Source organism: Drosophila suzukii, chromosome Y, assembly GCF_043229965.1.
Source record: "Drosophila suzukii chromosome Y, CBGP_Dsuzu_IsoJpt1.0, whole genome shotgun sequence".
NCBI lineage: Eukaryota > Metazoa > Arthropoda > Insecta > Diptera > Drosophilidae > Drosophila > Drosophila suzukii.
Genome location: NC_092085.1, coordinates 1,311,291 through 1,334,813, shown reverse-complemented (window position 1 = coordinate 1,334,813; position 23,523 = coordinate 1,311,291). Strand labels below are relative to the sequence as shown.

The window sequence follows — 23,523 nt, the reverse complement described above, 5'->3', positions numbered from 1 at the left end:
TGAATTTGATTATAATCATAATAATTAAGTATATTAATGCTAATATGATTAATATTAACGTAATTGGTATTTGAGTTTGTTTAATTTGAATAAATGGATTTAGTACGTTAATATTATCAAATGAGAGTTCCGAATCATTAGATATAATATATTCGGATATTAAAAAATCTGTATATTTTCGAGCTGTGATGTATTCCAATATCTTATTGTCTACATTGGTGTAGGAAATATTATTAATTATAGAGGTGCCATTAAAAGTAATTAAATATGACCCATTTAAATGAGTGTCATTAACCGTATTTTCTCCATTTACAAAAATGGCTCCATCTTGGATTACATCTACTTTTTTATTTTTTTCTCTGATTTTGTTACAAAAAGATTTTTCTCCATTTAGTAATCTGGTGAAACAAGAACCTTCTGGGTTAAGTGTGCAATAATTGTTAAATATTTCTGTCTTAAAATTAGACATTACATAGTACTTATTTCTACATTTTGCGACGTGATTATCAATTAATAATTTTCCATCATCATGTGAAATGGATCTTGAATTGTAAACGTCACAGCGATCGGTAATAATAGGGTATTTTATGTAAATTATAATAAGATCTTGATGCAAAGCGATTTTAAATTCAGATATATCTAAAAGGTCTGTTATAACTACAGGTCTATTTTCGTGCTTATAAATTTCTTGTATATCGTCGTTGTTTAGAATTTTAGTATTAAATACATCGATTTTGGCGAGTGTAATTGTGTCCATTAAATTCATAAGATCGTAAGTAAGCAAACGCAGACGATATTTTCTAAGCGGAATTTCTTGATCTTTAAAGGCTGTTTTGAATTCTTCAGATAAAGATTTTATCTCTTTAAATATTTTAGAATTAATAACGTATTGATCGTTATTATTTTGTATTAAATCATCGATTTTATTTTGAACAGTTATGAAATCATCATGATCTGGTGTTCCCGCTATCCATTTCCAAATAGTGCCTATTTCATTAATGCCTCTTTTCGATCTACTGGGTATAATTAGGGAGATAAGTATTTGGATAATTTTTAAATCGTGGGATATTTCCCAAAGAAAATTGTTGCTGTCGTGACTCTTCAGAAATTCTGTTTCAAGATTAATTATATCTCTATAAAGACTTATATTAGTTATATGAAATAAATCTGCGTATGATTCATAAATAAGAACATCTTTGGTATCCTTGTAAAGAAGGAAATCATGGCTCGTGTAATCCATAATTTCGGATTTGGTTGTAGCTACCAGCAGTAATAAGTACATTATTGAAATCATTATCTGTAATTTGAAACAAATTATTTTATATTATCTTTATGAATCGTACGGTTTCTGTTATTTATAATAACTTTATTAGGGAGATTTTCCTTAACTACTTGTTTTTTATATCTAGAATTTAGCTTGTTTCTTTCCCCATGTTTCTTTTCGTAAATTATTTCTCCTACGTGATAATTCTTATTTTGTCTATCTTTATTGTGGGAATGCAACATTTTCTCTTGAGCTTGTTGCAATAATTTAGGCATATCTTCGTGTTTGATTTTATTAAATAGTATGTCAAAAGGTCGTTGGTTGGTTATTGAGTGAATTGTTAAATTATATTTTTGTGCTGCTTTAATAATAATTTCGGAATAGTCAACTAAATTAAGCTCATCTTTAATGCAGCGAGCAATTTCTGTTAAAGTAGAGTGTGCCCTTTCTATTTGTCCGTTGGACGTACTATGTCGAGGATCTGCAAAGAATAGAGATATCCCATTTCTTTGAGCAAAGGATTTGAATTGGGATGAAGAGAAACTTGGTTCGTTATCTATCATCAAAGATTTGGCTAATGGAAATTGTTGTAAAATTTCTGAAACTTTATTTTCTATATTTAGTTTGTTAGGGATTTCTTTTACGACCAAATATTTCGAATAGGAATCTATACAAGTAATGAATATAAGATTTTGGGCGTAATATATGTCAAGATGCAAATTTTCACCTTCTCTTTCTGGAATAGGCGCTTGACCGATAGGAATCTGTACTGGGTGTCTGTTGTATTTGTTTTGATTGCAGATTGTGCAATTCTTTATAAATTCCTTAAGCTTTTTGTATAAATTAGGCCAATAATAGAGTCTAGTTATTTGCTTATAATTTTCATCAAGCCCTCTATGAGCTCTACAATGAGTTTCTGTGATAATCACGGATCTGTCTTCAGCGTCTTCGACATCCTGGACAAATGTCTTAGTGTATAAAAATGTATTTATAAAATTGTCTTTAAGTGGTTTTTGAATTCTATAAAAATCTTCTAGAGTACAGTGAACTCCTATTGTTATATTGGGTGGAATATATTCTCTTAATATTGATATTAAATTTTCTGGAGTATCATACTCTATTATATGTCTAGTATTTCCGAATACATTAATCGACTCATGTATTGTTTACCTCCCCGTTGCTATTAGCAATTGTTGCTTAAACTGGTTTAAGGGTTTTCGGGTTTCTTGTATAACATTCTCAAAACTACTCTCTGCTGAATGCTGAGTATTTTGATCTGAGACCGATTCATTACTTTCCGTTAAGTTATTAATTTGTATCCTTGATAAAGCGTCCGCAACAACATTTGTTGCTCCTGGCTTATAAATTATTTTGGGTGAATAGCTTTCAATAAAAGAATACCATCTTTTCATTTCGATATTTGGATTTTTTTGAGAAATGGAAAATGAAAGAGGTTGGTGATCGGTATAGATCTCGATGTTGTTAACCCCATATAAGTAATTACGAAGGTTTTTAAAAGCCCATACTATGGCTAAAAGTTCCTTTTTATTTGTCGCGTATAATTGTTCAGTTTTGGTTAGAGTTTTTGAAATAAATGTGATTGGTTTTCCTTCCTGAGAAAGAACCGCACCAATTGCTAAGTCAGACGCGTCAGTTGTTAGGGTAAATTTTTTATTATAGTCCGGTTGTACTAGTTCTACTTGTGCAATTAAATTTTCTTTGAGCTCGTTAAAAGCTCTTACAGCTGAATCATCAAACTGTATTAAAGTTTTACGTGATGCTTTTTTAGATACTTTGCCGTTTTGGCCTTCTAAATATTTTGTTAATGGTTTAGCTATCTTTGCGTAATTTTGCACAAATTTCCTGTAATATCCTGTAAGGCCTAGGAAGCTTCTAAGCTCTCGAATATTTTTAGGGATCGGATATTTTACAATTGTTGAAATTTTTTCGGGATCGGTTTTGATCACATTGTGAGAAACAACGTAACCGAGAAAGTTTGTTTCTAATTTAAAGAACTTTGATTTTTCAATCGAAATTTTCATGTTTGCGTTCAGCAAAATTTTAATAATGACAATTAGGTCTTTGTAATGTTGCTCAATTGTTTTTGAAAATATGATTATGTCATCCATATAAACATGACATGTTTTACCCACTTGTTCTCTCAAAATATCGTCCATCGCTCGTTGGAATATTCTAGGAGCGTTTGTCAAACCGAAAGGCATTCTTAGGAATTCGTATTTCCCATTATTTATTGAAAATGAGGTTTTTTGTATGTCAGGTTCGTTCATGAGAATCTGATGAAATCCAGATTCCAAGTCAATTGTTGAAAAGTATTTGGCTTTTCCGAGATTTGATAAAATCACTGAAGGGTCCTGCATTGGATACCTATCAGGTATAGTATTTTCATTTAGTTTTTTATAGTCAATTACGAGTCTTAGTTTTGGAGTTCCATCTTCATTGAAACCCTTTTTTGGTACCACTAGTACTGGGGAATTATAAGGACTTCTACTTGGCCTTATAATTTCTTCTTTTAGCATTCGACTTATTTCAGAATTTACAAAATCTGAAGCTGATAAAGCATAAGGGTATTGTTTGCTGTAAATGGCCCTATCATTTACGGTGTTTATTTCACCGCGTATATCTGTCCTAAAAGGAATCTGCATATTTATTTTTGAATGCTCTTCATTTATAATATTTAATATTTCATTCTCCAGATCTTTTCTTTGATCTGCAGATGATATTTTTATGTTGTTTATTTTTTGATTGTCGGATAGTTCAACGACGGCGTGTTCAGAATTTTTCAATTCCAAACTTTTATTTTTGTCGGATATTTCAACGACGGCGTGTTCAGAGTTTTTCAATTCCAAACTTTTATTTTTGTCGGATATTTCAACGACGGCGTGTTCGGAATTTTTAAATTCCAAACTTTTATTTTTGTCGGATATTTCAACGACGGCGTGTTCAGGATTTGTATATCCCAAACTAAATTCGCTTTGATTACCCATTTCAGATTCGGATCTGATTTGAGCCTTTTCATCAAAGTATTTTTTTAATATAAATTCTTTTAATGGAAGAATGGTGTTTTCTTCTGTTAAAGAATGTTGGTTTAAATTGTTTCCGTTGTCATAATTTAATTTCTCTTCTATTCCGTTATATTTAATAGCTCCCTTAGCTGTATCAATCACCGCTCCTATTTTTTTCAATAGGTTATAGCCGATCAGTAGATCTGAGTCTAGCCCTTCTATTTCATAAAAAGTATATCGTGTATCAAAAATAGTTATCATATGATAATATTTAATTATTGAATATCCATTCACTGTGGATACTCTTTTGTATATTGGAAGCTCATTCTTATTTTTGTAAACTCCAGTTCTAATATAACACGAGGTTGCCCCAGTGTCAATTAATATTTTTAATTTTTTATTTATTTTCGGGTCATTTCTAAATAAGTAGGGTAAGCCTACTCCTGACTTTTGTCTAAAAAATGGTTCTCCTCAATGTTGTTTAGTCTCATTGTCTTGTTAGCCGGTTGGTTAACAGTTCCAGTTGGTACCCTTTTATTTTGGGCTTGTCCTTGCTGAGTATTCTGGGTCTCAAACTTTTTTGTTTGATCCCACTTGTTTTGGCTATAATTATTATTTTGATATTTATTATAGTTTTGATTATAGCCGTTGTTAGCCCTATTCTGAACCTGGATAGATTCGTCTACCTCCATTGGTTCTGGCTTATTTTGTGGCTGCCTATAGGTGTTCCACTGATTTTGTTGGTTATTATTAAATCTACCCTGGTTCCAGGAATTATTTTTGTTCTGATTATAATAACCATAATTATTTTTGTTCTGGTTGTTGTCATGATTAAACCTTAAATTATTACTATTTCGCTGGTTATTGTAATTGTTGTTTTGTTGTCTTTGCTTTTGGTTGAAATGTGTTTGTCCATTTCCACCAGAGTTTGGCTCACTATTTTTTCTCTGAGTGGTTGAGAAACTGTTTGCGAAATGCGCCCTCATGTTGTTGCTTTCCAATTCCTGAACTATGACCATTGCATTCGGTAGGTCAGGTGGATTCATTGAGAAAATTGTGTCTGAAATTTGGCCGTTTAGGCCGGTAATGAAAACTCTAAGAGCAGTCTTCCTATGTTTTTCATTCATTTCTGCTGTTATCGGTTTGTTTCTCCCGTAGGTCATAATTGTTTTATTAATAAGTAGAGTTAACTTTCTATTAACTGTACCATAATAATCCATAATTGATAATTTTCCCTGACTCAAAACACTTAGTTCCTGTTCAATAATATGAATAGGACGTTTGTCGCTAAAGACAAAGTCAAGTCTGGCCATTATGGCATCGAAATTTAATACCGTTCCGTTATGGGTTAAGGCATCGTTTGCCATTCCCGTTATTTTGTTTCTTAATATTGATAGGGCGGAATAAAATCTTTCACTCCCTCTGGCATATTGCCCCATGGCTATTTCAGCCGATTCTCTCCAGCTTACATATTTATCTTCTTCTCCTTTATATTCCCTAACAGATTTGATGATCTCATAAGATGTGTCGCACTTTATATTTGGATCTATAATCTCTATCTGATAATCTTCAACCGTTTTAACTTTATGGGAAAGCTGCGATCTTAAGTTAACGATCTCTTCCTTTAATGGATTCAATTCAAAATTTACAATTTGTTTAATTAAATCTCCTACATTTAACATGGTATTGTTTGTTATCGCCTGATGATGTTCTTGAGGCGAACTTATGTGGAGTCTTTTATTTGCTCCGTTCTGGCTTGTTGAAGGTTCTGACATTTTGAGAATATTTTCGAAATCAGAAATTAATTCTTCCACTTTGTATAATTATATTTTTTTTACAAATTTCTTATTAAATAATAATAATAATAAAAAAAAGGATTATATCGCTCACGAATCGTCCTCCTTATTTTTCTTGTCGTTGTTTTTGGGGTTGTTGTTTTTCTTAGATGATGATCCTGCTTGGGGTCGTCCTTCCTTTTTTTGTATCTTGGGGTCTTCCTTCCTTCTTCGGGTTTTTAAATTGATGTCTTCCTTCTTTCTTCAGTGTTTATTTCTTGGCGAGGGATTGCCCTTCAGCCTTTTTGTCTTTAAATGTCTTTTCGAAGATTTGTTTGTAGATTTTTGCTTTTAGATATTTTTTTAATTAAATTGTTTTCCACAATGGTTATTTATTTCGATGAATTTTGTTGTCACTTTTTAAATTTTTTATTTTGTCCGAGCAGTGAATTTATGTTACGAACACTATTTTGTAATGTGAGATTTTAAGGGGATTATTCCATTAATTATTTTCCACCTTATTATTTTTTGATCAACACAAACTTTTTATTTTTTTGCCGGTTGTATAGAGTTTAAGGGGATTATTGCATTTATTAATTTCCACCTTATTTTTTTCAACACAGGCTTTATATTTTCGTCGGTTGTATCGGGTTGTTGGCCGCGCAAAATTCCTTTTTCACTTTTAAACTTTTTTGGGGTTTATTTAAAAGCTTTGCTTTAGAATTTTTTAATCACACGGCCCCACGTTGGGCGCCAATTAAGTTTCTCACTAGTGAATTGATTAAAAAAATTTATTTTTATTTTTAACAATCACTTATTCACTATTACAATTTTACAATAGGTCGAACTTATTTAATTCACTGCTCTTGTATTTATTCTCGAATATTTGTTCTGCTCGATTCGGATCTCAAAAACGGACTGCCTGCTCTCTAGTTCAATGATCAATAATCAAACCTCGGCTTAAGAGATTTTATCCCCAAAAATTGATAAAGAGAATGACTCAAGAGAGTCGGAAAATAGGATGATGCAATTTGCCCATTAAATTCGAAGTCCAATCTTGGCCGGAAATTGGTGTTTACATTAGCGGAGTTTAGGGACCGCTTTGGGGATCTTTTTGTTTACGTTAGCGGACTCGGGACTCGCTTTGGGGATCTTTTGTTTACGTTAGCGGACTCAGGGCTCGCTTGGGTCTCCGATTGTTTACAATATCGGTTTGGATGTTTACAGCATCCGTTTGATTCGGACTGCGTGAAATTGATCTGGGTGGGAATGATTTGGAGGCCTGCTTGGCAGAAATAGCTGACCACGGATTTATCTCGGGTCTGTCAGAGTTCTTTGGAAATTAGCTCTCGGCTCAAAGTTGTTTATAAATTGGGTAAGAGCCCCTAAATAATGTGTCATATAACTTGTATGTGTGTGTATGTAAATAGTTGCCGGCCGAACTTAGCGGCAAAGAAAAAAGCCCTGCCGGCGCTCAGAGAGAGCAAAGTGCGCGGCTAACTTATTCTATTGAATAATAAACCCTTTATCCATTTGTCCCATTGACGGGCAAAAACCTTTAAAGATCTGTACATCTTTATTTATCTCTTTCAAAGAATATGAATTAGCTTAATAAATACCTATAGATTGTCCCAAAAAAACTTTTCCGTTTTCAGTCCAATGCTCTCAAACCAAAGTAGTTAGGACAAGCCTTGACACTAGAGCCAGAAAACGACATACATACATACATATGTATTTATGCATGTGTGTGGACGTAAAAAATTGCAATCTAATATCCGCGGCAAATAGAATTCTTTCAAACAAAGCTATTCAACCAAATATTTTGAAATACAGAATGTGCCTTAAAATTGTGTATGTTTAGCAAGCATACATAAATATAAATGTTTTTTGTCTATTTTATGTGTTGCTTTCTCATTCTTGGCGCTGGCTGAAACAAAAGCAGAGCCGAGAAATGAGAGCAAGGGAGAGAGAACAAAGTGCGCGGCTAACTTATTTTAAAGTTTGTTATCTGAGTAACGGGTATCTGATAGTCGAGGTACTCGGCTATAGCGTTCTTCCTTGTTTTTATATTTAAAAGAAAAGAAAGTGTACTCATCCTTCAAAGCTACACCAGACGAATACTTACTTATTTAACAAGCACGATTTTATTGAAAATGCACCAAACATTTTCATAACTCAAGGAACGACCTTTTAAAACCAATAGTTACCAGTTCCACAAGAAAAGGAGAGTATTAATATAATTTTCAAAGTTAATAATTGGTACCGTGAGTATGGTACAGGGTTGTCAACGTTATCTGATACTATCGCAACAACATTTTCCAACACTGAGAAAGGTTAATCTCTAGTCGCACGTGTCAATGGAAACTATTTCACGTTTGACAAGCTCGAGTGAAAGTTTTCAACATGTCCAATACGCCGATCGAAGGATATTTGCTGCTCAGGGGACCAACCCATCTTACCAGTCGAATCTTCGTAGGAAACCTGCCGCCATGCAGCCGCAAGGAACTTGCTCAGCTATGTGCACGTTATGGAAAAGTTTTGGGTACAATAATTGAGGAGACGTTTGGTTTTCTTCAGTTCGAGAGTGAAAGACAGGCCAACATATCTATTCTGGCTCTGCACCAGTCGCGATTCAAGGCCAAAACCCTGACTGTCCACAGCGCCACCTTTCAATCTGTGGAGGAACACGGACATGACTCCAGACAGTTCGGGAAGGATGTGCTCGTCGCCGAGGCCGACTCTTCGGGGCAGGATCTAATTGCCGACTGCGAGATCATAGCCATGGATCTCCAAGGCTTCCGAGGTGCTATGCGCATCCGGGATCGCCTCATCGCCAAGGGACTGTGCACGGAAGTTCGCTCGCCGATCGCAATGGATGATAACGAACCGCTCTCCAGTCTGGAGGAGCTCGCAGCACTTGGCACCCAGTACGCCATTGTCTTGACGTCCGTGAATGAGAGCATGGGCTCGGCGTCAGTGCACTACTTGTATGAGACCGTTCTGAGCACCCCGACTTGCCGCAGGATCAGGCCATCGAGATGGTTGTGTCGGACTTCAACCGCCGCCATGTCTTTAATTCAGCGGATGGTGTTCGTGACTGAGGTTGTTAACTTATAATAAAATTCTATTCAAAAACCTGTGATAATGCTCCAGGAATCACGGTAAAGTTAATTTGTAAATATATATATATATATATTCCTGGAAGCGTCACACTATTTCGTCAGAATCCAGATTTCACGTCTTGTCACTTCAAAATTATGCGAAATAAGTGAGAGCTGAACCAGCTCATCGGAACCAAAACGATATTAGTGTTACCAGTAGTGAGCAGAATTCCTTTGGTTATACGATATTCTTATCGATATGAAGTAATGTCATATTCCAACACACCTCCTCAAAAGTCTGATGCTCATGATTTATAAATTTAAAGTTTAATAAAAAATTTGAAATTTGAATTGGCAAGACAAGATATTTCTGGGAGTGCACATTGACCCAACATTTGTTGCTTGAATTGGGGAAACCCAGTAAAACCCAATTAGGTCAATCTTAAAATTAATACAAAGAAAAATGAATATTCAAAATGACAAAATTATGTGATGCAAAATTAACATACAAACAATTAAAGGCAACTTCAGGAAGTAATCTTATAAATTTGAAAATTATAAAGTAATTAGGAATATCTTCTGTTTCCAAACTTAATAACTAGAAAATATAACAGATTTTAAATTCAATAACATAGTTTCAAAAAATTATTCTTTTAAATGATAAATTAAATTATGTCTTCAACTTTTATGTAAGTATATAAAAAAAATTGTCGTCTGCATCCATCAATCGGTTAAGCCAAGACGCTGTCTTAGTTGTGCGAAGCGTGGAGCTGGGAGTGGTTTTGTTAATATATCCGCCAGTTGATGATCTGTAGAAATATACTCAAGTTTTATTACTTTATTTTCAACTTGTTCACGTGAAAAATGATATTTGATGTCTATATGTTTTGAACGTTTGCTTTAAACATCTTGAAAAGATATCCTGTTGTACTTCTCCTATCCAATTGACTTCCACCCCAATCTGAATCTACATATCCAACAAAGAAGTCGTCATTCTTCTCAGTTTTAGTGAATGTTAGCTTAAAACCAATAGTACCTTTCAGATATCTTAATACCCTTTTTAAGCATAGCCAAAGCTCTTTATTATTTTTCTGACTATACCGACTCAAAAGATTTACAGATATACTGAGATCTGGCCTTGTACATAGCATTACATACATAAGGCATCCAATCAAACTTTGACAAGGAGAATCGTCTCTTTCATCAGAGTCTAATAAATCAAAGTTCAGTTTACTTGGAAGTGGTGAATTTACAGAATTACATTGCTCCATTTTAAATTTTAATAAAATATTTTTAATATAAGCTGATTGGCTTAATTCCACTTTACTTTCTTTTGTGTCTATTTTAATACCAATAAAATACTTAATTTCCATTAAATCTGTCATTTGAAACTTGCTCATTAAATATGATTGAAATTTATTCATTGTTAAAATGATTTCTGTACAAATAACCAAGTCATCTACGTATAACAAAACATATATATTTTTTAAAATAGTCCCTTTATCCAAAATATATACACATCTATCTACAGGTGGATTTTTTAAAACCAATATCTTTTAAAGCCTTTTCAAACACTTTAAACCAACATCTAGCCCCCTGCTTAAGACCATAAATTGCTTTATTCAATTTACAAACATGACTGCTATTACAAGACAGTCCTTGAGGAACTCTCATGTATATTTTGTTGTGTCTGTTGCGTAGACAACATTGTTGGTTGTTCCCCTCCCTGAGATGTTCGTTGACTAGCCGGCATCTACACTGCGCGAAAAGCAGGACACAACAAATGGCGCCCAATGAAAATATAAGAAATTAATGAAATGGAATCAATAAAAGTAAAAATTTTCAAGCATAACGTAGAAAGTAAATACTCACCAGAGAGTGCGTCAATAGAAAGCGACATCGGAAACCAGCTGTTTGGACCGTGGACGGGCTTAAAAGGTCGAACCCATCGTAGCCCCAGTGAGTGAAATTCCGAAAGGTCCTTTCTGCTAAGCACAATCCTTGCTTAGAGAGAGAAGACCGATTAGAAGTGGACCCATGACCGAGTAAAGCGGGACATGCGAAGCCAGGCTAGGAGGTTCATCAGTATATGAAATAGAAAAAGAAAACAATTGTCTTTTTAATATGTTGTCTGTGGTAAAGTAAATGTGTAGTAACTTATCTAAATTGGTTGTCTATGTTTGGAGTTGGTGTGGTCCATGTACGCTGTGAATAAAGTGTGACATCGGTGCCCAGCCAGTTTCAAGTAGAGTCTGAAAGATAAGGAGTAAATTAAATTATTAAAATCGTTTAAATACTTGTGAAAAATTGACACGAACGGATTAGAAACTGAAGGAAAGGAGAGAAAAGTTAGTGGATAATGTAAATAGCTACGTCTCATCCCCCACAGATTAGAAAAATTTGAAGAAAGAGATAAGAAAAACAAATATACATGAGAAAGGAACTAGGATATGCCAAATAGTGATAGGAATAGAGTTCAAATCGGAAGAAAATTGAGGAGAAGTTTGGAGTTCATCCGGAATAGGGGACCAGCAGGTATGACTCCGCCAGTAACTCGTTCACAAGCAAATCAAGAGGAGAAATTGGAGAACATATCGGCACCCGAAGGCATGAAGTCGCTAAGGGAGCAGAATCCTGAAGGAATGGGAAGCGGAAGTCCAGGAGAAGCTAGTGGTCTTCAAGCGGTAGGCGGAACCGGGGCCATACCAAAGTCTTTGCCATCTGAGATAAAATCAGGGGTTAATGCGGCACTGGTTCAGGCTCAACATACGTACCAGGTGGGAATGTCGACGGAGTACGAAATGTTTAAACAGCAGATGCAGCAGGATATGATGCAGTTCATGAAGGACATCAATGACTGCATGGCGGAGTGGCGCAGGGATTTCGTAAAGGAAAAAGCAGCATGGCAGGCATCTACGCAGGTTCGCCAGGCCCAAGGACAACAAGTTGGACAGGGCCAAATACCCTCTTCGGGGACGCCGATGCCGCCACCTCATGGCCTTGCCGAGCAGCCGCGGGCAAATCCGAGTCAGTTGCCACCATTCCACCCGAGGATGCTACAACAACCTCCGCCAATCATACTGCCGGGGGTAAGTCACCACATGGGTTTCCCGCCGCCAACATCTGGGGCTCTGTCCGAGAAGCAGGAGATGAATCGTCACGCATCGGAAGGGTATCGGCAAACCGCCTGGTCGACGGAGCAGGTACCAAGGAGATGGAATGGGTCTCACATGACGCCGCCAGAGCATCCTCCTGGAAACGGTGGGACTTACAACAACTTCAATCCAGGGCCGGATCAGCGTCGGTCAAGCGGGGCAGTGGGCGATTCTGCGTTTAAAGTCGGCCAACTGCGGAAGTGGGGGCTCAGTTTTGATGGAAGTCCCAGAAGCATGCCCGTGTCAGAGTTTATATTCCGCCTCGAACATCTCCAAAGGTCGTATCAGGTGCCGTGGAAGGAGGTCCTAAGAGAATTTCACGTGTTAGTTGAAGGACAAGCCAAGGAATGGTACTGGATGTACGTGAGGTCAACGGAGATGCAAGAGTGGACTTACCTGAGGTACGCACTACAGCAGCAGTTCCAGAGTCACCGATCCAACTTCGAGCGAGAGTATGAGCTGCGAGAACGGAAGCAGAAGCCGGGAGAAACCATTGAGGTGTATATCCAGACCATGCTAGCGCTCAGATCTCGACTAGAGATGCCGTTTTCCGACTTTGACCTGATAAAAGTAATAAAAATGAACATTAGGGATCAGATTTCGAGAATTATATACCCGATATACATCACTAATATGGATCAACTCCGACATGAATGCCACGATGCGGAGAGAATATTGGCGACTCGGTGGACCCGACATCCCAGCAACCTCGAAACTCACCGAGGGTATAAAGATCGTCCGAGGATCGATGAGCTTTGTCCGGAATCAGTCGGAGAAGAGAGTGTACCTGGAGAACAAGAGGAAGTGGAGGCATTAGCTAGACACTGGGAGACCAACAGGGAAAGACAGCCACTGACATGCTGGAATTGTGGAACCGTGGGACACCCATTCAACGCGTGTGAATCGGAGGTTTTAAAGGTGTTCTGTTTCAAGTGTGGACTACCCGGTGTGAGGACTCCAAGATGTACTCGACGCCAGACGGGAAACGGCGTGAGGAGCTTGGGCAAGAACAAGGAACCACGCTCCAATCCGTTTGCCATGAACAAGTGAAAGCCTCGTCAAATTGCATGCCTAATGATAAGGATAGCTGTAAGGAGAATAAAATTAGTAAAATTCTGATAAATATAAATAAACCAGCACATACCATTAAATGGTCGAAACGTGAACCGATAGCAGTCCGGGAAGCACATTACCAAGAGGTCAGGAACCGAATATTTGGGAAAAATGATCCGGACCGGAACATTTCGCCAAAAATTGCCAGAGCCCGTAGGAGAAGTCAGCAGCGGAAGGCAGAAAGAAGGATGATTTGTTCGGCCATCAGAGCTGCGGTGGAAGGCGACAACAGACCATTCGCACAGGTGAAGATCGAAGACCTGGAGTTCGTGGGTCTCTTGGATTCCGGGGCATCAGTAAGCTTGCTTGGGGAAGGTTGCCTAGAAACAGTGGAAAGGTTAGGACTGAAATTAGAGAGATCACAATCGATAATGAAATCAGCAGGAGGTACACAGCATCGAGTAGTGGGGAAGATTCAACCCAGCATCTCGTATAATGGGGTAACACATCGATTGCCGATACTCCTTTGTCCATCCTTGAAACAAAAATTGTACCTGGGCATAGATTTCTGGAGAAAATTCGAATTGGCACCAGAGGTGGTGGGTGTAGAATCCTTACACCAGGTGGAATCCGAATTTATGGCCAAAGGAGAACCGATAGAGGCACATATCCTATCCCCCCAACAGACTGAGCAACTGGAAGAAGCAAAAGGACGTTTTCTGACCTACGAAAGTCAAGGATTATGACTTACCAAAGTAGAAGAACACTCGATCCAGTTAGTTGAAGGAGCTGTACCCGTCAAGGAGAGATTCTTTCCCGTGTCTCCGGCGAAACAACAACTGCTATTCGCAGAAGTCGATGAAATGCTACGGTTAGGAGTCATCGAGTTAAGTGAAACTCCCTGGAACAACCGAACGACGCTGGTACAGAAACCTGGAAAGAATAGGCTGTGCTTAGACGCAAGAAAACTGAACACACTTACAGTGAAGGATGCTTACCCGATACAGAACATTGAGTCGATTTTAAGCCGTCCGTCCGTCTGTCCGGATGAACGCCGAGATCTCGGAAACTATGAGAGCTAGGCTATTGAGATTTGGCGTACAGATTCCTGAGCTTCTTATGCAGCGCAAGTTTGTTTCAGTAGACTGCCACGCCCACTCTAACGCCCACAAACCTCCAAAGAAAAAAGCTATGACGTAAGAGCCAGACAATGCGAAATGTTTTTACGCGTGTATGTGTGTGTATGTAAATAGTTGCCGGCCGAACTTAGCGGCAAAGAAAAAAGCCCTGCCGGCGCTCAGAGAGAGCAAAGTGCGCGGCTAACTTATTCTATTGAATAATAAACCCTTTATCCATTTGTCCCATTGACGGGCAAAAACCTTTAAAGATCTGTACATCTTTATTTATCTCTTTCAAAGAATATGAATTAGCTTAATAAATACCTATAGATTGTCCCAAAAAAATTTTCCGTTTTCAGTCCAATGCTCTCAAACCAAAGTAGTTAGGACAAGCCTTGACACTAGAGCCAGAAAACGACATACATACATACATATGTATTTATGCATGTGTGTGGGCGTAAAAAATTGCAATCTAATATCCGCGGCAAATAGAATTCTTTCAAACAAAGCTATTCAACCAAATATTTTGAAATACAGAATGTGCCTTAAAATTGTGTATGTTTAGCAAGCATACATAAATATAAATGTTTTTTGTCTATTTTATGTGTTGCTTTCTCATTCTTGGCGCTGGCTGAAACAAAAGCAGAGCCGAGAAATGAGAGCAAGGGAGAGAACAAAGTGCGCGGCTAACTTATTTTAAAGTTTGTTATCTGAGTAACGGGTATCTGATAGTCGAGGTACTCGGCTATAGCGTTCTTCCTTGTTTTTATATTTAAAAGAAAAGAAAGTGTACTCATCCTTCCAGACGAATACTTACTTATTTAACAAGCACGATTTTATTGAAAATGCACCAAACATTTTCATAACTCAAGGAACGACCTTTTAAAACCAATAGTTACCAGTTCCACAAGAAAAGGAGAGTATTAATATAATTTTCAAAGTTAATAATTGGTACCGTGAGTATGGTACAGGGTTGTCAACGTTATCTGATACTATCGCAACAACATTTTCCAACACTGAGAAAGGTTAATCTCTAGTCGCACGTGTCAATGGAAACTATTTCACGTTTGACAAGCTCGAGTGAAAGTTTTCAACATGTCCAATACGCCGATCGAAGGATATTTGCTGCTCAGGGGACTAACCCATCTTACCAGTCGAATCTTCGTAGGAAACCTGCCGCCATGCAGCCGCAAGGAACTTGCTCAGCTATGTGCACGTTATGGAAAAGTTTTGGGTACAATAATTGAGGAGACGTTTGGTTTTCTTCAGTTCGAGAGTGAAAGACAGGCCAACATACCTATTCTGGCTCTGCACCAGTCGCGATTCAAGGCCAAAACCCTGACTGTCCACAGCGCCACCTTTCAATCTGTGGAGGAACACGGACATGACTCCAGACAGTTCGGGGAGGATGTGCTCGTCGCCGAGGCCGACTCATCGGGGCAGGATCTGATTGCCGACTGCGAGATCATAGCCATGGATCTCCAAGGCTTCTGAGGTGCTATGCGCATCCGGGATCGCCTCATCGCCAAGGGACTGTGCACGGAAGTTCGCTCGCCGATCGCAATGGATGATAACGAACCGCCCTCCAGTCTGGAGGAGCTCGCAGCACTTGGCACCCAGTACGCCATTGTCTTGACGTCCGTGAATGAGAGCATGGGCTCGGCGTCAGTGCACTACTTGTATGAGACCGTTCTGAGCATCCCGACTTGCCGCAGGATCAGGCCATCGAGATGGTTGTGTCGGACTTCAACCGCCGCCATGTCTTTAATTCAGCGGATGGTGTTCGTGACTGAGGTTGTTAACTTATAATAAAATTCTATTCAAAAACCTGTGATAATGCTCCAGGAATCACGGTAAAGTTAATTTGTAAATATAAGAATACACACAATTTATTTATGTGTGTGTGTGATTTCCTGGAAGCGTCACACTATTTCGTCAGAATCCAGATTTCACGTCTTGTCACTTCAAAATTATGCGAAATAAGTGAGAGCTGAACCAGCTCATCGGAACCAAAACGATATTAGTGTTACCAGTAGTGAGCAGAATTCCTTTGGTTATACGATATTCTTATCGATATGAAGTAATGTCATATTCCAACACACCTCCTCAAAAGTCTGATGCTCATGATTTATAAATTTAAAGTTTAATAAAAAATTTGAAATTTGAATTGGCAAGACAAGATATTTCTGGGAGTGCACATTGACCCAACATTTGTTGCTTGAATTGGGGAAACCCAGTAAAACCCAATTAGGTCAATCTTAAAATTAATACAAAGAAAAATGAATATTCAAAATGACAAAATTATGTGATGCAAAATTAACATACAAACAATTAAAGGCAACTTCAGGAAGTAATCTTATAAATTTGAAAATTATAAAGTAATTAGGAATATCTTCTGTTTCCAAACTTAATAACTAGAAAATATAACAGATTTTAAATTCAATAACATAGTTTCAAAAAATTATTCTTTTAAATGATAAATTAAATTATGTCTTCAACTTTTATGTAAGTATATAAAAAAAATTGTCGTCTGCATCCATCAATCGGTTAAGCCAAGACGCTGTCTTAGTTGTGCGAAGCGTGGAGCTGGGAGTGGTTTTGTTAATATATCCGCCAGTTGATGATCTGTAGAAATATACTCAAGTTTTATTACTTTATTTTCAACTTGTTCACGTGAAAAATGATATTTGATGTCTATATGTTTTGAACGTTTGCTTTAAACATCTTGAAAAGATATCCTGTTGTACTTCTCCTATCCAATTGACTTCCACCCCAATCTGAATCTACATATCCAACAAAGAAGTCGTCATTCTTCTCAGTTTTAGTGAATGTTAGCTTAAAACCAATAGTACCTTTCAGATATCTTAATACCCTTTTTAAGCATAGCCAAAGCTCTTTATTATTTTTCTGACTATACCGACTCAAAAGATTTACAGATATACTGAGATCTGGCCTTGTACATAGCATTACATACATAAGGCATCCAATCAAACTTTGACAAGGAGAATCGTCTCTTTCATCAGAGTCTAATAAATCAAAGTTCAGTTTACTTGGAAGTGGTGAATTTACAGAATTACATTGCTCCATTTTAAATTTTAATAAAATATTTTTAATATAAGCTGATTGGCTTAATTCCACTTTACTTTCTTTTGTGTCTATTTTAATACCAATAAAATACTTAATTTCCATTAAATCTGTCATTTGAAACTTGCTCATTAAATATGATTGAAATTTATTCATTGTTAAAATGTTTTCTGTACAAATAACCAAGTCATCTACGTATAACAAAACATATATATTTTTTAAAATAGTCCCTTTATCCAAAATATATACACATCTATCTACAGGTGGATTTTTTAAAACCAATATCTTTTAAAGCCTTTTCAAACACTTTAAACCAACATCTAGCCCCCTGCTTAAGACCATAAATTGCTTTATTCAATTTACAAACATGACTGCTATTACAAGACAGTCCTTGAGGAACTCTCATGTATATTTTGTTGTGTCTGTTGCGTAGACAACATTGTTGGTTGTTCCCCTCCCTGAGATGTTCGTTGACTAGCCGGCATCTACACTGCGCGAAAAGCAGGACACAACAAATGGCGCCCAATGAAAATATAACAAATTAATGAAATGGAATCAATAAAAGTAAAAATTTTCAAGCATAACGTAGAAAGTAAATACTCACCAGAGAGTGCGTCAATAGAAAGCGACATCGGAAACCAGCTGTTTGGACCGTGGGCGGGCTTAAAAGGTCGAACCCATCGTAGCCCCAGTGAGTGAAATTCCGAAAGGTCCTTTCTGCTAAGCACAATCCTTGCTTAGAGAGAGAAGACCAATTAGAAGTGGACCCATGACCGAGTAAAGCGGGACATGCGAAGCCAGGCTAGGAGGTTCATCAGTATATGAAATAGAAAAAGAAAACAATTGTCTTTTTAATATGTTGTCTGTGGTAAAGTAAATGTGTAGTAACTTATCTAAATTGGTTGTCTATGTTTGGAGTTGGTGTGGTCCATGTACGCTGTGAATAAAGTGTGACATCGGTGCCCAGCCAGTTTCAAGTAGAGTCTGAAAGATAAGGAGTAAATTAAATTATTAAAATCGTTTAAATACTTGTGAAAAATTGACACGAACGGATTAGGAACTGAAGGAAAGGAGAGAAAAGTTAGTGGATAATGTAAATAGCTACGTCTCATCCCCCACAGATTAGAAAAATTTGAAGAAAGAGATAAGAAAAACAAATATACATGAGAAAGGAACTAGGATATGCCAAATAGTGATAGGAATAGAGTTCAAATCGGAAGAAAATTGAGGAGAAGTTTGGAGTTCATCCGGAATAGGGGACCAGCAGGTATGACTCCGCCAGTAACTCGTTCACAAGCAAATCAAGAGGAGAAATTGGAGAACATATCGGCACCCGAAGGCATGAAGTCGCTAAGGGAGCAGAATCCTGAAGGAATGGGAAGCGGAAGTCCAGGAGAAGCTAGTGGTCTTCAAGCGGTAGGCGGAACCGGGGCCATACCAAAGTCTTTGCCATCTGAGATAAAATCAGGGGTTAATGCGGCACTGGTTCAGGCTCAACATACGTACCAGGTGGGAATGTCGACGGAGTACGAAATGTTTAAACAGCAGATGCAGCAGGATATGATGCAGTTCATGAAGGACATCAATGACTGCATGGCGGAGTGGCGCAGGGATTTCGTAAAGGAAAAAGCAGCATGGCAGGCATCTACGCAGGTTCGCCAGGCCCAAGGACAACAAGTTGGACAGGGCCAAATACCCTCTTCGGGGACGCCGATGCCGCCACCTCATGGCCTTGCCGAGCAGCCGCGGGCAAATCCGAGTCAGTTGCCACCATTCCACCTCCTCCACCATTCAACCTCCGCCAATCATACTGCCGGGGGTAAGTGAACTCATGGGTTTCCCGCCGCCAACATCTGGGGCTCTGTCCGAGAAGCAGGAGATGAATCGTCACGCATCGGAAGGGTATCGGCAAACCGCCTGGTCGACGGAGCAGGAACCAAGGAGATGGAATGGGTCTCACATGACGCCGCCAGAGCATCCTCCTGGAAACGGTGGGACTTACAACAACTTCAATCCAGGGCCGGATCAGCGTCGGTCAAGCGGGGCAGTGGGCGATTCTGCGTTTAAAGTCGGCCAACTGCGGAAGTGGGGGCTCAGTTTTGATGGAAGTCCCAGAAGCATGCCCGTGTCAGAGTTTATATTCCGCCTCGAACATCTCCAAAGGTCGTATCAGGTGCCGTGGAAGGAGGTCCTAAGAGAATTTCACGTGTTAGTTGAAGGACAAGCCAAGGAATGGTACTGGATGTACGTGAGGTCAACGGAGATGCAAGAGTGGACTTACCTGAGGTACGCACTACAGCAGCAGTTCCAGAGTCACCGATCCAACTTCGAGCGAGAGTATGAGCTGCGAGAACGGAAGCAGAAGCCGGGAGAAACCATTGAGGTGTATATCCAGACCATGCTAGCGCTCAGATCTCGACTAGAGATGCCGTTTTCCGACTTTGACCTGATAAAAGTAATAAAAATGAACATTAGGGATCAGATTTCGAGAATTATATACCCGATATACATCACTAATATGGATCAACTCCGACATGAATGCCACGATGCGGAGAGAATATTGGCGACTCGGTGGACCCGACATCCCAGCAACCTCGAAACTCACCGAGGGTATAAAGATCGTCCGAGGATCGATGAGCTTTGTCCGGAATCAGTCGGAGAAGAGAGTGTACCTGGAGAACAAGAGGAAGTGGAGGCATTAGCTAGACACTGGGAGACCAACAGGGAACGACAGCCACTGACATGCTGGAATTGTGGAACCGTGGGACACCCATTCAACGCGTGTGAATCGGAGGTTTTAAAGGTGTTCTGTTTCAAGTGTGGACTACCCGGTGTGAGGACTCCAAGATGTACTCGATGCCAGACGGGAAACGGCGTGAGGAGCTTGGGCAAGAACAAGGAACCACGCTCCAATCCGTTTGCCATGAACAAGTGAAAGCCTCGTCAAATTGCATGCCTAATGATAAGGATAGCTGTAAGGAGAATAAAATTAGTAAAATTCTGATAAATATAAATAAACCAGCACATACCATTAAATGGTCGAAACGTGAACCGATAGCAGTCCGGGAAGCACATTACCAAGAGGTCAGGAACCGAATATTTGGGAAAAATGATCCGGACCGGAACATTTCGCCAAAAATTGCCAGAGCCCGTAGGAGAAGTCAGCAGCGGAAGGCAGAAAGAAGGATGATTTGTTCGGCCATCAGAGCTGCGGTGGAAGGCGAAAACAGACCATTCGCACAGGTGAAGATCGAAGACCTGGAGTTCGTGGGTCTCTTGGATTCCGGGGCATCAGTAAGCTTGCTTGGGGAAGGTTGCCTAGAAACAGTGGAAAGGTTAGGACTGAAATTAGAGAGATCACAATCGATAATGAAATAAGCAGGAGGTACACAGCATCGAGTAGTGGGGAAGATTCAACCCAGCATCTCGTATAATGGGGTAACACATCGATTGCCGATACTCCTTTGTCCATCCTTGAAACAAAAATTGTACCTGGGCATAGATTTCTGGAGAAAATTCGAATTGGCACCAGAGGTGGTGGGTGTAGAATCCTTACACCAGGTGGAATCCGAATTTATGGCCAAAGGAGAACCGATAGAGGCACATATCCTATCCCCCGAACAGACTGAGCAACTGGAAGAAGCAAAAGGACGTTTTCTGACCTACGAAAGTCAAGGATTATGACTTACCAAAGTAGAAGAACACTCGATCCAGTTAGTTGAAGGAGCTGTACCCGTCAAGGAGAGATTCTTTCCCGTGTCTCCGGCGAAACAACAACTGCTATTCGCAGAAGTCGATGAAATGCTACGGTTAGGAGTCATCGAGTTAAGTGAAACTCCCTGGAACAACCGAACGACGCTGGTACAGAAACCTGGAAAGAATAGGCTGTGCTTAGACGCAAGAAAACTGAACACACTTACAGTGAAGGAAGCTTACCCGCTACAGAACATTGAGTCGATTTTAAGCCGTCCGTCCGTCTGTCCGGATGAACGCCGAGATCTCGGAAACTATGAGAGCTAGGCTATTGAGATTTGGCGTACAGATTCCTGAGCTTCTTACGCAGCGCAAGTTTGTTTCAGTAGACTGCCACGCCCACTCTAACGCCCACAAACCGCCCTAAAATGTAACTCCTACAGTTTTGATGCTAGATAGAAAATTTTAACTGAAATGTATTAATCTTGTCTATACCTATCGATTGACCAAAAAAAAATTTTTCTACGCCCACTCTAACGCCCACAAACCTCCAAAGAAAAAAGCTATGACGTAAGAGCCAGACAATGCGAAATGTTTTTACGCGTGTATGTGTGTGTATGTAAATAGTTGCCGGCCGAACTTAGCGGCAAAGAAAAAAGCCCTGCCGGCGCTCAGAGAGAGCAAAGTGCGCGGCTAACTTATTCTATTGAATAATAAACCCTTTATCCATTTGTCCCATTGACGGGCAAAAACCTTTAAAGATCTGTACATCTTTATTTATCTCTTTCAAAGAATATGAATTAGCTTAATAAATACCTATAGATTGTCCCAAAAAAACTTTTCCGTTTTCAGTCCAATGCTCTCAAACCAAAGTAGTTAGGACAAGCCTTGACACTAGAGCCAGAAAACGACATACATACATACATATGTATTTATGCATGTGTGTGGACGTAAAAAATTGCAATCTAATATCCGCGGCAAATAGAATTCTTTCAAACAAAGCTATTCAACCAAATATTTTGAAATACAGAATGTGCCTTAAAATTGTGTATGTTTAGCAAGCATACATAAATATAAATGTTTTTTGTCTATTTTATGTGTTGCTTTCTCATTCTTGGCGCTGGCTGAAACAAAAGCAGAGCCGAGAAATGAGAGCAAGGGAGAGAGAACAAAGTGCGCGGCTAACTTATTTTAAAGTTTGTTATCTGAGTAACGGGTATCTGATAGTCGAGGTACTCGGCTATAGCGTTCTTCCTTGTTTTTATATTTAAAAGAAAAGAAAGTGTACTCATCCTTCCAGACGAATACTTACTTATTTAACAAGCACGATTTTATTGAAAATGCACCAAACATTTTCATAACTCAAGGAACGACCTTTTAAAACCAATAGTTACCAGTTCCACAAGAAAAGGAGAGTATTAATATAATTTTCAAAGTTAATAATTGGTACCGTGAGTATGGTACAGGGTTGTCAACGTTATCTGATACTATCGCAACAACATTTTCCAACACTGAGAAAGGTTAATCTCTAGTCGCACGTGTCAATGGAAACTATTTCACGTTTGACAAGCTCGAGTGAAAGTTTTCAACATGTCCAATACGCCGATCGAAGGATATTTGCTGCTCAGGGGACTAACCCATCTTACCAGTCGAATCTTCGTAGGAAACCTGCCGCCATGCAGCCGCAAGGAACTTGCTCAGCTATGTGCACGTTATGGAAAAGTTTTGGGTACAATAATTGAGGAGACGTTTGGTTTTCTTCAGTTCGAGAGTGAAAGACAGGCCAACATACCTATTCTGGCTCTGCACCAGTCGCGATTCAAGGCCAAAACCCTGACTGTCCACAGCGCCACCTTTCAATCTGTGGAGGAACACGGACATGACTCCAGACAGTTCGGGGAGGATGTGCTCGTCGCCGAGGCCGACTCATCGGGGCAGGATCTGATTGCCGACTGCGAGATCATAGCCATGGATCTCCAAGGCTTCTGAGGTGCTATGCGCATCCGGGATCGCCTCATCGCCAAGGGACTGTGCACGGAAGTTCGCTCGCCGATCGCAATGGATGATAACGAACCGCCCTCCAGTCTGGAGGAGCTCGCAGCACTTGGCACCCAGTACGCCATTGTCTTGACGTCCGTGAATGAGAGCATGGGCTCGGCGTCAGTGCACTACTTGTATGAGACCGTTCTGAGCATCCCGACTTGCCGCAGGATCAGGCCATCGAGATGGTTGTGTCGGACTTCAACCGCCGCCATGT

General features: G+C 39.2%; 4 protein-coding genes and 2 long non-coding RNA genes across 10 annotated transcripts; 3 read left to right on the top strand and 3 right to left on the bottom strand.

The window, feature by feature from the left end:
- Positions 1 to 8,465: 8,465 nt before the first annotated feature.
- On the top strand, positions 8,466 to 9,179 carry LOC139353597 (uncharacterized). The gene has a single exon (XM_070997952.1). The coding sequence runs from the start codon at positions 8,466 to 8,468 to the stop codon at positions 9,177 to 9,179; it is 714 nt and encodes a 237-aa protein (XP_070854053.1).
- Positions 9,180 to 12,476: 3,297 nt separating this feature from the next.
- LOC139353675 (uncharacterized) lies at positions 12,477 to 13,251 on the bottom strand. 2 transcript variants are annotated; one of them, XR_011604897.1, is made up of 4 exons: positions 13,176 to 13,251; positions 12,943 to 13,105; positions 12,715 to 12,879; positions 12,477 to 12,624 (listed from the first exon to the last, which is right to left on the bottom strand). It is a non-coding gene; the product is annotated as an uncharacterized lncRNA (long non-coding RNA). The 2 variants fall into 2 exon arrangements; XR_011604896.1 differs by lacking the exon at positions 13,176 to 13,251 and having other exon boundaries at positions 12,483 to 12,624; positions 12,943 to 13,158.
- Positions 13,252 to 13,297: 46 nt separating this feature from the next.
- On the bottom strand, positions 13,298 to 14,051 carry LOC139353674 (uncharacterized). Of its 2 annotated transcripts, none has more exons than XR_011604894.1 (3): positions 13,926 to 14,051; positions 13,463 to 13,751; positions 13,298 to 13,405 (listed from the first exon to the last, which is right to left on the bottom strand). It is a non-coding gene; the product is annotated as an uncharacterized lncRNA (long non-coding RNA). The 2 variants fall into 2 exon arrangements; XR_011604895.1 differs by having other exon boundaries at positions 13,304 to 13,389; positions 13,512 to 13,751.
- Positions 14,052 to 15,584: 1,533 nt separating this feature from the next.
- Positions 15,585 to 15,983, top strand: LOC139353596 (uncharacterized). The gene has a single exon (XM_070997951.1). The coding sequence runs from the start codon at positions 15,585 to 15,587 to the stop codon at positions 15,981 to 15,983; it is 399 nt and encodes a 132-aa protein (XP_070854052.1).
- A 3,600-nt stretch (positions 15,984 to 19,583) lies between these two features.
- Positions 19,584 to 20,781, bottom strand: LOC139353649 (uncharacterized). 3 transcript variants are annotated; one of them, XM_070997995.1, is made up of 5 exons: positions 20,603 to 20,781; positions 20,316 to 20,545; positions 20,179 to 20,245; positions 19,855 to 20,019; positions 19,584 to 19,764 (listed from the first exon to the last, which is right to left on the bottom strand). In XM_070997995.1, exons 2-4 carry the CDS (start codon positions 20,496 to 20,498, stop codon positions 19,982 to 19,984), a joined length of 288 nt encoding a protein of 95 aa, XP_070854096.1. In that variant the 5' UTR covers positions 20,499 to 20,545; positions 20,603 to 20,781; the 3' UTR covers positions 19,584 to 19,764; positions 19,855 to 19,981. The 3 variants fall into 3 exon arrangements, with proteins under 3 accessions (XP_070854096.1, XP_070854095.1, XP_070854094.1); XM_070997994.1 differs by having other exon boundaries at positions 19,586 to 19,764; positions 20,083 to 20,245; XM_070997993.1 differs by having other exon boundaries at positions 19,615 to 19,764; positions 20,179 to 20,545.
- A 2,075-nt stretch (positions 20,782 to 22,856) lies between these two features.
- LOC139353595 (uncharacterized) lies at positions 22,857 to 23,255 on the top strand. The gene has a single exon (XM_070997950.1). The coding sequence runs from the start codon at positions 22,857 to 22,859 to the stop codon at positions 23,253 to 23,255; it is 399 nt and encodes a 132-aa protein (XP_070854051.1).
- Positions 23,256 to 23,523: the final 268 nt, after the last annotated feature.